General features: G+C 54.2%; 2 protein-coding genes across 3 annotated transcripts in view; one reads left to right on the forward strand and one right to left on the reverse strand.

Annotated features, from left to right (window-relative positions):
* NAE1 (NEDD8 activating enzyme E1 subunit 1) overlaps positions 1-13,962 on the forward strand; it is a 54,201-nt gene that overhangs the window by 13,434 nt on the left and 26,805 nt on the right. The gene's annotated exons all lie outside the window — the stretch shown is intronic.
* Positions 542-9,261, reverse strand: CA7 (carbonic anhydrase 7). 2 transcript variants are annotated; one of them, XM_045533583.1, is made up of 7 exons: positions 9,114-9,261; positions 6,402-6,599; positions 3,547-3,665; positions 2,653-2,748; positions 2,486-2,548; positions 1,815-1,970; positions 542-1,314 (listed from the first exon to the last, which is right to left on the reverse strand). In XM_045533583.1, exons 1-7 carry the CDS (start codon positions 9,151-9,153, stop codon positions 1,192-1,194), a joined length of 795 nt encoding a protein of 264 aa, XP_045389539.1. In that variant the 5' UTR covers positions 9,154-9,261; the 3' UTR covers positions 542-1,191. The 2 variants fall into 2 exon arrangements, with proteins under 2 accessions (XP_045389539.1, XP_045389540.1); XM_045533584.1 differs by lacking the exon at positions 9,114-9,261 and adding an exon at positions 8,616-8,917.

Consider the following 13,962-nt stretch of genomic DNA (forward strand, 5'->3'; position numbering starts at 1 on the left):
GCTCCACCTCCTAAATCTCTCTCATGCAGCCCCTGATCCCCCCTCCACCACCGTGTCCCCTCTGTGCTGGACACTGGCCACCACTTCCTCCTTGCTGCCACTCCTGCCTGCCCATCCATAGGGATCTTCCCCATTTGCACGCCCGGTCCTGCCGCTCCTCTATGACAAACCCTCAATGGCTCCCCGTTAGCCTGGAGAGAGAGTCCCAGGCCCTTCCCTAGGGCTCTAGCCCCACCGATCCTTTTGAGCCCCGCAACCACACTGGCTGCCCCTCACCTCTGAGCCTGCACACCTGCCTTTCCCTCTGCCTCACACAAGCTGTTCTCTTCTCTCTGCTTTGGAATACTGGCTAGAATTTCATTTTTCCCCCAAATGAGATAGGCTACCCCTTCCCTCTGCTCCCATATCCCCTGCCCTGTCCTTTGTATAACTCTCACCTGCTCAGTGCCCACATTCCTCCCAACATACTGCGCTTGACTCAGCACTGTGGCTCCCCAAAGCCTAGAACAGTCCTCCACACAGCACAGACACTTGATCGGTATTTGTTGCATGGATACATGAATTTATTAATTAAACATGGATGGATGGTTATGTAGGTGGCTTTGGTGGCTGGGTGGGGACAAGGGGAGATACTACATAAGCTGTAGCCAGGGCCTGCCTGTGGCAGCAGGTGGCCGGAGGGAGAAGGCCATGCCACCTCCAGCAGGCTGGGTGCTGATTTTAATGGCCTGGCAGTGAGGTGTGCACATGGCAGAGGCCTGCAGAAGAGGTAATGCCGAGAGGGCAGCTCTGCCCACCTCTAATTATTGCTTGAGTCTTTCTGGCAGTGCCAGCTGCCTGCCCCAGGGAGCTCGGTCTCATCCATCACAGTGTGAGCTTAGGGTAGGACTGCTGCCACTGCCAGTGGGGAAGACAAGAGGAGGTTCCCAGGGGCCTTTAGGTCTTGGAGAACAGAGGCAGCCCCAGGCTTGGACCCTGCTCAGCTCCTGTCCTTCCTGTTCCCCGGGCAGCTGAAGGGTGCCCCAGACTCTAGGGTCCCATCAAGAAGCCTCTAGGGTGGCCAAGGAGCAAGCTGGCTGAAGAGGGGTCCACAGCACCCCCCAGGCAGGAGCCTCAGATGGTTTGGTGTCTGCTGACATGGAAGCCCTTGGGAAGATGGTGCCCTAGTGGCCAGCTGGGCAGGTGGGCAGCTCAGGCCCGGAAGGAGGCCTTGACCACGCGACCCTTCAGTGGCTGTGGTGGCCGGAAGTTATTCACCATGTGGATCCTCTCATCGTCCTCCGATGTAAAAAGCAGGCTCCGGAACTTCTCCATCTTGAGAAAGCAGAAGAGATGTTCAGGGCAGAATGGGAGTGCTGTGGTCCTCTATGACCCCAGATGCACCATCTGGCGTACCCTACCCAGCCAGCTGTATACCTTTCTCCTCTTGCCCCTAAGGCTTGTCCCTAATCTCCCCTACTCGTTTACCTCTTAGGGATCCCAACTGTAGTTACTTATTCACTAAGGGCCTCTGGCTCCACCCAGTTCTGGTTCTAAGCCTATCTAGGTAAGACTTAGCAAATGTAGCATTCAGATTCCAACAGAATAGGGGTGGTCCCAAGATCCAGGGATCTCCTCTCCCAGCCTGTGTCTAGGTCCTAACGATTAAGAGTCAAGCTAACTCCCAACCAAGAATCTAAAAGTTTATTAGCAAAAGATAGGAGGGAGCCTTGATGTGGGACCACAGGCTGTGGGCTGCTGGCTGAGACAGTCACCCTGCCTGAGTTGGGCCCTGAGTGCCACATGCCTCCACCCGGTGCTCTGGGAGGACTCACCTGCCTCTCAGAGACGTGGATAGGCTCCCGGAGCACAATCCAGGTGACACTCTCACTGAGGGGGGGAGTCGTCAGGGAGCCCGGGTAGGTCCAGTAGTGCCGGCTGGCAGGCAGGAGGCACTTGGGGTTGAAGCAGCTGAACTGGGCCTTGGTACCCTGGGGCAGGGTGGAGGAGCCCGGGAGTCAGCATCCCTCCCTCCCACCCGGACCAGACCTGCAGCTTCCCCACCCATTTCTATCAGTAGGATTTAGGTTTCTCCATGGTCCATTGATGCAAATCATGGGCAAATGTCTGTGATCCAAGATGCTGTCTCCCAGCCTAGCCGGGCCCTCTCCGTCCGTTTGCTTGTATGTAAAAACCGCGGTTCCCAGAGCTCTTTGGCCACTATGCACCCTCCCTTGCCTTCGGCTGCCCTGAGTGGTGCTGCTTGTCAGACCACCATTCATGTGACAAGCATCTTCTCAATCCTATACCCACTCAGGCCACATGATCCTGATGAAGAGTCAAGCACAGGGTCCTTTGGGTGCTGGCCACCCCCCCCCCCCACCGCGGGGCTCAGTGAGGGTTTGTGGCCAGAATGAGGGAGAGGATGTGCCTGCTCAGTGATCCAGCCTCTTCCTCCCACCCCATCAGGCTGCTCTGGGCCAGAGGAACGGACCCCTGGTCTCACCTTAAACCGAACCATGTAGAGCGCGTCCGTCAGACGGTTCATGCTGGGGTGCTCGTCCCCCGTCTGTCAGGGAGAGGGCAGTGTGAGCCCAGAACCCACTGTGTTCCAGAACTAGGGGCAGGCCAGGCCTCCCACGCCCCTTCGGGCCCCAGGGAACCACCACTCACCTCCAAAAAGATGCCAACCACAGCCAGGCCATCAGGTGCCGAGGCCGCCTCCCCGAAAGTGCTGTACTTCTTGGCGTTCCAGTGAACCAGGTGCAGCTGTAGGGACAACAGCAGTCCGGTGCTTAGCACCTCCAAAGGGCCATGGGACCTCTGATCCAGGCTTCCCTCATTCCCGGCAGACTTCTGGTCTCTTTGCAGGAGGGGGAGACTGTGAAACCTCTCAGGCTTGGGATCCTGGGGGGCCCAGGAAAGCCCCAGAAGGCCACAGTAGCACCTACCCCATTCTGGGCCCAACCTTCTCCTGAGCCTCAGGGGACTCAAAGAAGAATCTAGCTCAGGCCCTGCCTTCCAGTGAACTAGCTGAGAAGTAGAGAATGGCCATCCAGGGTGACACCTCCCTGAGGAGGCCGTGCCTACGGTTAAGTCCGGGAATAAGTAGGGGGTTATCAGATGGCAGCTTTGGGGAAAGGCATTCTAGGCAGAGAGAACAGCATAGGCCAAGACTTGAAGGTATGAAGGAGCCAGATGTGGACAGGGGATTCATCCCACGCAGCTCAGTGTGGGAAGAGATTGGGTAGAAGATGAGGCCAGGCAAGGTTAGTTCATGCAGGGCCTTGAATGCCAAGCTCAACCTTGAGTGGTTGTCAGCAAGTGTGTGATGGGGCTGGATTGGCCCTTTGAAAACTCTTTCTGGACACACAGATCAGGATAGCAGCGGGCAGGGTTTAGGTGGAAGACCCTGTGCTGGGGGTGGGTGGAAGGGGTCTCTCCCAGAGGTCTTGGGTGTTCCTCCTCTCCTCTCTAGAGCCCCACCTGGGCACCCCCAGCCCCTGACTACCCAGCTGCATGCTCCTTCCCCAAGTGGCAGAGGATTCAGGTGGAGGAGGCCCTTACCTCGCTGGGGAAGGACTTGCCGTCCACTGTGTGCTCCGAACCTGCGTTGTGCTTCTTGCCCCAGTGGAAGTGGAACTGCTTGAGGCGGTAGGGCCCTTCCAGGGGGCCCCCAGTCACCACTGTGGGTAGAAGTGGGGCGTGTGGCAATCGGTAGGAGAGGACTCACACAGCCCAGTGGGTGGCAGTGCCAGGACCAGGGCAGCAGTCCAGGAAGGGGATACATTTTTGATTTGGAAAATTCATTGGGCTGACTGGGCTTGGATCAGTCCCCACCAGCTCCCTCAGCCCTTGAGCTGGGCCAGGGCAGAATCCTGACAGCCTGCAGGGGGCAGAGAGATCTGGGACTGACAGCGTACAGCTCTCCATCTGGCCGTCTTCCTCACTCCTGCCTGACCTCCCACGGAGGCTGGAACCCTGTCTCCCAGGCCCCCATTACTGCCAACAATTAGGCTTCCCATGTCTGGAACCCTGATCCAGAGCTGGGTCAGAAGGATTATTTTGTTTAGTTCTCATAATAGCCCATCAGGGGCAGAACCTATTATTATCTGTACTTTATAAAAGAGGAAGCTGAGGCACAGAGAGGGCAAGGCATTTGCCCAAAGTCACACAGTAAGGCACTGAGCTAGGGTATAAACTCATATCTCCTATTTCTGGAGCCCAAGCCCCTAATTACCAGGCTGCACTGCCTCCCTAGAATATTGAACCTCCTCTAAACTTGGTGTTTCTCCAGAGGAAGAGGCCAGCTCCTGAGGGTCCCCACCTTCTTGGCCAGGCCCAGGTGCCTCCACCAGTGCCATCTCCCCCACAAATGACCTCTTTGGAGGGCCCCATTTGTGCTGGTTTTGTGACTTTCTCATCTTGATACCCGGTGAGCTGGGGCCACGCACAAGGCCTCCCGAGACTGATAGAATTTCCAGCTGAAAGGGATCTGGCAGTGAAGGGAGTCCCAGACAGGCCTGAATGTGAGCCCCTGGATCAGATGACGGCCCCAGGATCAGAGTTCCACTGGGTCCCTCCATGCCAGGTGACCAGGCCAGGGCCTTGCCCCTGTGGCCCTTTGAGGAGGATGAGGACAGGATAGTCCAGAAGCCCCTCCTCGCTGCCCTGCCTTATCTGAAAGCAGGGCCTGTCTCCTGGGCGATGCTAGGGGGCCAACAAAGGGAATCTGTGGGTGGTGGCTGTCGGCAGGGCTCCAGTCGGGCTGTCCCATTCCCCGGAGGCAGGAGCAGATGAGATAGGTCTGTGTGGGGCCCACCCTCTGAATATGCCCCACCCAGGACCCCATAGTGTGGTCTCCCGAGGGAACTCCCTCCCTAACCCCTTGAGCTTGGCTCCCTTAGCCTGCTCCCTCGGTTCGGACCATAGGGTGTGCTGCCATCCACTGTGGGCTCGCTGTGTGCTTGGTACTCTGCGGGCATCAGCCCATTTGACCTCCAGAGCAACCCACAGTGGGTGAGTGGCAGAGCCCCAACCATCTCACCCCTCTTTCCACTGGCTCCCTGTACCCTCAGGCCTGGGAATTCTGGCAGGGGACAGGGGAGGGAGCTCCAGCCAGGCCTGAACATGAGACCCCAGCCCAGTGATCCAAAGTCATGACCTCTTGGGCCTTCCCCCACCCCAGTGGCCTTCACTGAGCTACTAATATCTGAGTGGAGCCCTCATTGCCCTTTGTAGGCTGTTAGAAAGTACATATAAAAACTGCGCCTTTATAAACTGTCATCGAGGATCATCTAGAGCCCCATATTCCCTCTGCAAAGCTCTGAGTGATTTTCTTAGACTTCGGTATCAGGAAATACTTTCTTTCTCTCCTGAGGATCTATTAGACTCCCTCCCTTCTGCAGGAAGAACTATAACTGATCCTCTTTCTCTTTTTTCCTAGCATGCCAGGGAACTCAGGACTAAGCAACTAAGATCACTCTCCTGGTGAAAGGTCTCGCTTCCTTCATCTCTGCCTTTTGATTTTCTATTTGAAATTAAGTTTCCTTGAGTGCTTTCAGTGTATTTGTGGGGAGAGGAGAGAGAGGGGCAAAGAACCAGTTACTTCCTTATACAGGAAACCAGTAGGTTCCCTTCTCACCCCACTCCACCACCACCCTCCCCCTTCTTCACCCATGCAGGCCTGGTTATAAGGACAAAAATCACTTCCCTGAACAGCACTCCTGAGGCCTCTGCCTAGGAATTTATTGTGAAAGAACCTGGACTCTAATCCCAGGGCAAAGAGGTCTTAGAAGGAGCTTCCACGAGTTCCTACTGGCTTCTTTCTGGCACAAGATGGTCAGACCTTGGGATGAAAGGTGAATTGGAGAGTGAGACCTCTGGAGCTGGATCAGGCTTGTTCTGGCAGTCCCCAGGTCACAAGACTCCACTGGCCCATCTGAGAGGTGGGTTCTTAAGAGGAATAAATGAGCTACCTGAGACTTCAGCAAAGGACCTGGCACAAAGAAATTTTAGCTCCCTTCTCTCTCCCTGCTGGGCTTGGCCAGATCACACAGGGAGGAGGGTTTGGCTTTAGGCCACAAAGCAGGTCAGTGATGGGGCAGGGAGTGAAAACAAACCTGATCTGAAACACTAAATGGAAGGGAAGGAAGAGAATTGGCATTTCTTGAACATCTGCTGTATGCCAGAACTCCAAACGTCACTTCTTTTTTTCATGTTTCCTCTCTATGACTCTAGAGAGTAGGTCTTATTGCTCCCGTTTTATGCATAAGGAGACTGAGGCTCAGCCCAAGGCTTTAGAGCTGGTGAGAGGTGGAGCCTTCCTTACCGACCACAGCATGCTGCCCCTCCTGAACCTGCCTAACACAGGATTAGGACCCAGAGGGGACAGGTACAGGGCTTTGGCAGGGGCCACTTACCGGTTCGGTCATCACTGTCATTGAAGTCTACCTGGACAGAGTGGCCATTGTTGGTGATGCTGAGGGACATGCAGGCCTCATAGGAAATCTCCAGTGGCTGCAGGCTGGGCGAGTACACAGCCTGGCTCGATATGATATTGATAGGTGATTGGCGGTCTCCCTGGGCAATGGGATACAGCTTGTGCCAACTCGAGGGGCCTGCAGGTGGGGAGAGGGGCAAGGACTCAGGCCAGCAAGGATCTCTGGGCTGCAGGCTGAGGACACCCAGGGGGGATGGTCTCCTGGGCATCCTTTCAGAGGTAAGCCCCTGCTTTGGAGCTGCAGAGTGTGGAGTTCCTATCCTTGCTCTGACACTTCCCTTCTCAGCCTCCATTATCTTGTCTGTGAAATGGCCTCACCAAAACTCGCCTCCCAGTGCAGACAGGAGGCTCAGAGAGGTCAAGCATGGAAGGGAACATAACACAGCTGCAGGCTCAGGGGCAGTTCTGAGTAGTGAGTCCCCACAAACCCCCAATCCCAACAATAGCTCAGGGAGGCTGCTAGGTGTTTGAAGTCTCTGACCTGACTCTATCAGGTATCTCGCCTCTTCCTGCACTTTAGGCAATTTTGAGTGTTTGTGACAATAATAGCAGAAACTCACATGAGTCTAGCTTTGGCTCTGTGACACATACTTGCTTCTCACAACTATCCTTAAAAGTAGAAACCAGTATGATCCCCATTTCACAGATGAGGGAACCGAGGGCCACTCAGACATGTGTGTGCACACGCGCTCACTAATATAAATACACAGCATGTGCATGTAGTACCCCCAGCTGCCCTCCCCAGGCATGTGCCTACAGGTCTGTAGAGATCCTCATATGTGCACGCACATGTGCACGATGACCTGGGCTCACTAGGCCCAGAACACGCATGTGTACAAACACACGTACAGCCCTGCAGACTACATCTAGCATACACACATGTACCCTCACTCGAAACACCCCCTATTGGAAACCCAAGTTTGCATGAAGGGACCACAGCAAAACACATGCCCATGCACACACACACACACACACACACACCTGCATGCACACCCACGGGCACCCACCACCTGCCTCCCAGAGGCTCCATCTGCAGCCGAGAGGCTCAGCATCTCCCTGGGGAACATCCTGAGATGCAGCCTATTTTTAGAGCTACTGCCGGCTGGTGCTTCTCCCCCTTTTTGGCTTCTTAAGTTTTCCTGAGAAAACAGCAGCAGGTGCCGACAGAGCTGTGTCCCCAATGGATGACTCAGAATTGTGGCCCGGCCCCGCTGGGTTATTTTTGAAGCCCTGTGAGCACTGCCGCATGTCGGCACCTCTGTCCTCTGTCCTTCCCTGCCTCATTGCCCCTGGGCTGGAAGCCCTGGTCTGGCTGGGTGAGGGGCAGGGCAGGCCCTACGGGACACTGGATGCTCAGAGCTGGTGGGCAGGACTAGCAAGAAAGGCTGGAATCAGAGGACTCTGCCTCTGGGGGAAGCACCCGAGAGTGGGTACTGAGGGAAAGACGATCTCCCACGGGTTCTCTCAACCTGCCCCTTCTCTGCCTCTTTCTCCATTTCTGCTGGGCTCTGTTGCCCTTTTCTGAATGTTTCCAGCTCTTGCATGCCCAGATCTGGGGTTTCCCTTCCAAAATGTGCTCCTTTCTCCTTGGGGTCCCAGAGGAGACCAGAGACTCCACACACCTCCCTGACTCCCTCTGGTCCATTGCAACTTTCTATCTCCCCAGACTAGTCCAGGACCGTCCCACCCTCACAGAGTGACTGCCTCTCACGAGAGAAGTGGGGCTGGGGAGTTTCTTCCCACCACCACTTCCTCTCCTCCCCACCCCCACCTGCCCTGTGCTGTTTCCCTCCTGACAGCCTGGATCTCGGGATGTCTAGTTCATCTCGGGGAACTGGGGAAGCTCTTACCCCACACCCCGACCCCTGCTTGGTAAGAAATGGCCCAAAAGGGAGCTGACCTGTCCCAGACCCACACTCAAGCCACTTGGCTCTCACCTTCTGCTTCTTCTTCCTTCCTCTGCATCCTAAGGAAACTGAGACAGGATGGAGGAGCAATCTTCCTGGTCAGAACAGGAGGATAGCATGGGCCACCGGCTCCCACTCCTCACACCCCGATGTGCTCAAACACCCTGCTCAGCGTAGACAACCAGACACATGTGTGCGCCCCCAGGTACCCCATTCCCTTCACGTACCGGCCAACAAGGCAGCTTGGACACTTCAGCGGGGAAACTCTCTCCCGGGGACACTGCGCCCTTGCCCACGCGGAGCCCAGCTCCCCCGAGGTTCCCGCACACACGCCGTGCGCGCTCCCCGCACAGACACCCGCGCACAGCGCTCCGCCGCGACCAACCCCCCGCTGCCCTGGGCCACCTCCACGCGTCGCGCACGCCCGGGCAGAGTGCGTGAGTGTCGGGGCCTGGGGCCCAGCGGGCAGGGCAGTCAGGGGCTGCGCGGAGGAGGCGGCAGGACGCGCTCAGCTGGTAGGTTGCTCGCTCGCAGGCGGCGGGGCCAGCCCGGGCGCAGGGTGGACTTTGCGCCCGGCGCAGGGGCACAAGGGCTTGGGTCGGGTTTGGGGGGCTGCACGGGAGAGGAGTCCCGGTCCAGCCTGGCGGGTGGGGGCTTGCGGATCGGGGAAACCGGCTGGCGCGGGAGTCGGGGCGAGTACAGCTGGGTCCGGGGTCTGCGCCTACCGTCGTCCTGGCCGTAGCCCCAGCCGTGGTGGCCGGTCATGCCGCTGCCCTCCCGCAGCCGTGCACCTGCCCGCTCGGCTCGGTCCGCTCGTTCCGGCTGTGGCACCGGCCCCGCTTGCTGCCGCGGAGCAGCCTCTTAAAGCAGCGGCAGGCGGGAGGAGCAGTTCCTGGGGGACCCGCCCCCCACCCCCCAGCAGGGCCAGAGAGGCCGGCCCTGTCCCGCCCTCGCCCGCCCGCAGGTCCCTTGCGCCCCCAAAAGAGATGGGGGCAGGAGGAGGTAGACCTCTGCCCCCACCCCTCTCCTCCACCCTGGCCAGACGACTCTCCCTCCTTTCCCCCAGCACGTGTACCGACTTGGACATGAGAGGCCGCCCATGCTGAGGGCCGCACCGTTTCCGACATCGCATCCCCTCCCCAGGTTTGTCCCTGACCTGTAAATGCCGCCACCGGGGACCTGGGCTCTGGGCCCTGAGTTGGGTTGGAAAGTCCCCTTGAAACTACAAACCACACTGACCATCAAGTGCCCAGAACGGGAGCTTCCTCCTTTTGCCAGATGCTGTCACAGGTGCTGGGCCAAGCTTTGGATCCTTCCTGTGGTCTAACCCTCCAGCTACCCTACGACGTTGAGTGCTTCCAGTAGCCCTATTTGACAGAGTAGGGGACTGAGGCCCAGAGAGGTGAAGTGACTTCCCCAAGGTCATCTAGCCAGTTTGTCTCACTCTAGACACCATGGGTTTACCATTTTTCCTTGGTGCTCGGGAAAGGGGGTCCTGTGAGTGTGGGGATCCGGGAGCCCCAAGGTAGATGGGAGGATAGCGCTGGCAATCCAAACCCTTGGCCAGAGTCCCAAAGCGGGTGTGGGGAGGAGTGCCATCAACCAATGGTCATGGGACAGACAGACCCTCCGACACCAGCTGGCTTCCCCATGAACCAAGTCTGAGGCCCTGCCTCCCACCCTCCCTCTTATTTTCTCTGCTGCTTCCTCCTTCATGGACTCTTTGCCCATCCCTCCACAGCCTGCTGTTTGTCCCTCCTCTCCCTGCCTTCCCATGACCTTCAGTCCACCTGCTGGGAGCTCAGGCCTCCACCCTGCACTCAACCTCAGCGCCTGCCATGGCCCAGCATTTTCCCACCCCCAAGCCCTGGTCCTTGCTGTGCCCTCCACCTGGTATGTCCTCTGTCTTCCACCCACGGTGGCTCCAGCTGGCCCAATCTGATTCATCTTAGGATGTGGCCTTGTGCCAAGGATAGGGCTTGTCTCTGACTAGGCCTCAGCAGGCAGTTTTGGAAAGACAAACACATGGGTGGATGGAAAGACAGACAAATGATCCCACCCAGGGCCCTGTACCCAACAGGAGTTGAAGAGCCATTTGTAGAATGTCTTCTAGTTTAGCACATTGACTGCTGCACTAGAAAAATTTTTTTTCCCTTGGGGCCATAGTGTTTTACTATGAAAATAGTATAAAAACTTAGAAAACAAAATGATCCTTTCTAATTTAATGAAAAATTTATTATCTTTTATTTTTTGTGCGTGAGTTATATGCAACTTGAAAAATAGTTCAGGTGGCTCCCAAGGTAAAGAGATATGTGAGTTACATATGCTTCACGATCCCCGGGCTCAAAACTGGTGTGAGTTAAATACAACTCACATGGCAGTTAATGTGTTAGACCATGACCAGAGGGCACTATTTCAGGCCTCGCTCATGGCGGACCTTGTGAAAGAATCTGCCATCCCTTCTACTGCCTGGCTTCCCTACATCTCTGTGTCTGTCTCGGTTTCCCTCTCCCAGGCCCTGAATCCCAGATAGAATTGGAGAAATTAATTGACAGTTGTTTGTCTGGGCCAATGTCAGTGACAGCCCAGTCCTGCGAAGATGCTCCCTGAGCCAGGAGTGGGAGGGGGCCCTTAATATAAATCTGACCTTAGGATGGGGACAGGAGACTCATGACAGAGATACAGGGGGTAGCCCCAAAGACCAGCATGTGACAGAGAAGCCAAGGCCCCAGGTCTCTAAGTCAGAAATGCCATCTACAGGTCAAGAAGACAAAGACATGCCTCTGGGTGAGGCCCGTGGCCTCTATCTGTCTCCCAGAAGAGCCAGCCACCCTTCTGCTGGGGGAGCTGCAACACCTTTAGGGATCTGAGGATGGCTTGACCTCCATTGACCCACTTCCTCCTCACAGCGACTCAGACCTTTTCTGTATTTATTTATAGTACTTAAAAAATAACATTGGAATTCTTTATATAGTTTTGCATCCAGATTCATCCACACAGCAACCCTGCAGGGCGGGTTTACCCCATTTTACAGATGAGAGAAACCAGGCCCAGAGAGGTTGACTGATGGGCTCCAGGGTGCACAGTGAGTGACTGAGCAAGGATGAAAGCCTGGGACTGCTGGGTCCATTGTTCAACATAGTCTGCAATTACAGGAAGGGGAGGAAGTGGATTTTTAATTTGATTCTCATTTGCATATGCAAGTCTTCTCTGGAAGGACTTAAGAGAAGCTAGGCAGAGTGTTTACCTCCTGGGAGGGGACGGAGACCAGACAGGAAGGGTGGGTGAGGATGTGGAATAGGGGTGGAAAGGACACTTTTTACTGCTACTCCTTTGTACCTTTTGAAAGAATTTAAGTATGTATTACCTCGTTAACAACCAAATGAAAGGTGATCCACTTCTTTCCTTCCAGCAAGCTGTCTTCAAGCTCTTTTTTCTAGGAACTGGGAGCTCAGGCGAGAGGGAGGGGCCAATGGAGTTTGCCTTTCTCAGGTGAAGCCCCAGTTGCCCCAGCAGCCCACTCAGGTCAACTTGGGGGAGCCTATGCCCTGATTCAGGCGCCTCCAGTCTCAGTTACATGCTGTCTTTCAAGCTGAATTGATTGCTCTGCTTGAGAGTTTCCTCTTTGGTCTCACTGGCGTCACTGGCTCCTGGTTTTCACTACTTCTGGGGGAAGGGAGAATGGGGGTTCTGGGGAGTCTAAGGAAGGCTGGGGGAGGAGGGTGTGAGCAGTTTGCTAAGCCATGCCTGCTGCATTCATCCAACAACCTTGCCAGGCTTCACTTCCCTTCTTGATGAGACAGTGCGGTTTGCTCTACAGCAAGGTGATGAAGAGATTGTTCCTGCCCTGCCCACCTCATGGGGACTCCTGTGCGCATGCTTTGAAACCACAGACATCCAATGATGCACCAACAGGCAGAATCATGCCTCTTTCTCACTATATGTTATGTACAGGGCCAGTTGGCCAGTCTAGAGGCCCTGTTCTTTGTATTTTTAAAAAGATTTCCATTCCAAGTGTGTGCGTGTGTGTGTACATGCAGTAGGATGGAATGAACCTGGGCTGTGGACCCAGAAAGACCTGGGGTTGGTTCCCAGCATCACTGGTTGTGTGACCTGGGGCAAGTTGCTTCACCTCTCTGAGTCTGAGTTGGCTTTTTTCCATCTATAGGATGGGAATAGAGAGTGTAGCAGGCTAGTAGGTGGTCAGATGAGGGGACGTCCATAAGATTCCTGGTACCAAGGATACATGCCTCAGACCCTAGGACCCCTGCTTTTTCCTCTTTTTCTTAGCTTGTTGGGTACATTTAAAACCTCAACCATTCCTTTTCCCATTATTGTAGTGACACCTATTCATTGCAAAAAAATTTGGAAGAATCAAAAAAGCATATGGAAGAAAATTAAAATCACTGGCCACATCACTACTGAAGGATCACCACTGTTAACATTTGAGTGACTGTCCTGCCAGGCTTATCTGATACAAGTTGAGTACCCCTTATCTGAAATTCCTGGGACCAGAAGTGTTTTGGATTTCAGACTTTTTCAGATTTTAGAATATTTGCATATACATAATGAGATATCTTGGGGATGGGACCCAAATCTAAGAATGAAATTCATTGATGTTTCATATACTCCTTATACACATAGCCTAAAGGTAATTTTATATAATATTTTAAACATTTTTGTGCATGAAACAAAGTTTGTGTAATTTGAACCATCAGAAAGCAAAGGTGTCACTATCTCAGCTATCTGTGTGGTATCCTGTCAGTGCCCAGAAAGTTTCAGATTTCGGAGCATTTTGGAGTTTGGATTTTTGGATTGGGTTTGCTCAACCTGTATGAGTAGTACTTAAAAAACAATTGGGATCGTAGTTTTGTGACCAGTTTTTTTCTTCTAATGCCCTGCGGTAAACATTTCCTTGGAGAACTTGACACTTAATATTCACACACTGGTCTGGTGTATGTGTTATTTTCACTATTGTAAATAGCACTGCAGTGAATGTCCTTATTTATACATCATTATGTGTGTCTGATGATTTCCTTGGAATAAATTACTAGTAGTAGAGTTACCAAATCAGATGATATATACATTGCCACTAATGTATTTTAAAATGTAGAAAGTATGGCGGAAATAGTTTCAGAAATGTATTCTTTCATTGAACAAACTTTATTGAAGACTTATTAGATATCAAGTGCTGGGCCAGGCATGGGTGATACAATTGTGAGCATTATAGACCCACGGCTGCCTCAGGGAGTTTGTGGGGTTGGGGAGAAAGGCAAGAGATTAGCCAATGAGCACAGAGTGAGGATGGATGGGATGGACAAGGTTAAACAGGGAGAGCTAGTGGCCGAGGCCTTGGGAAGGTGTCCTGAGTTGTGACTCATTCTTCCTGGCTGGTCTCCCACAGATTATAATTTCTACTGGGGTAGGGCTAGCCCCAAAATTCCTGGGATCCCCAAAATCCAGTCTGCCCAGGCTGAGACCAACTAAGATGGATAAAATAACAGACCTTAGCTGGGGCCTGGCCCATCTGTTTGGGGTACTTGTTTCTAATCCCTGTACCACCTCTTAATTTTT

Source organism: Lemur catta, chromosome 20, assembly GCF_020740605.2.
Source record: "Lemur catta isolate mLemCat1 chromosome 20, mLemCat1.pri, whole genome shotgun sequence".
NCBI classification, from domain to species: domain Eukaryota; kingdom Metazoa; phylum Chordata; class Mammalia; order Primates; family Lemuridae; genus Lemur; species Lemur catta.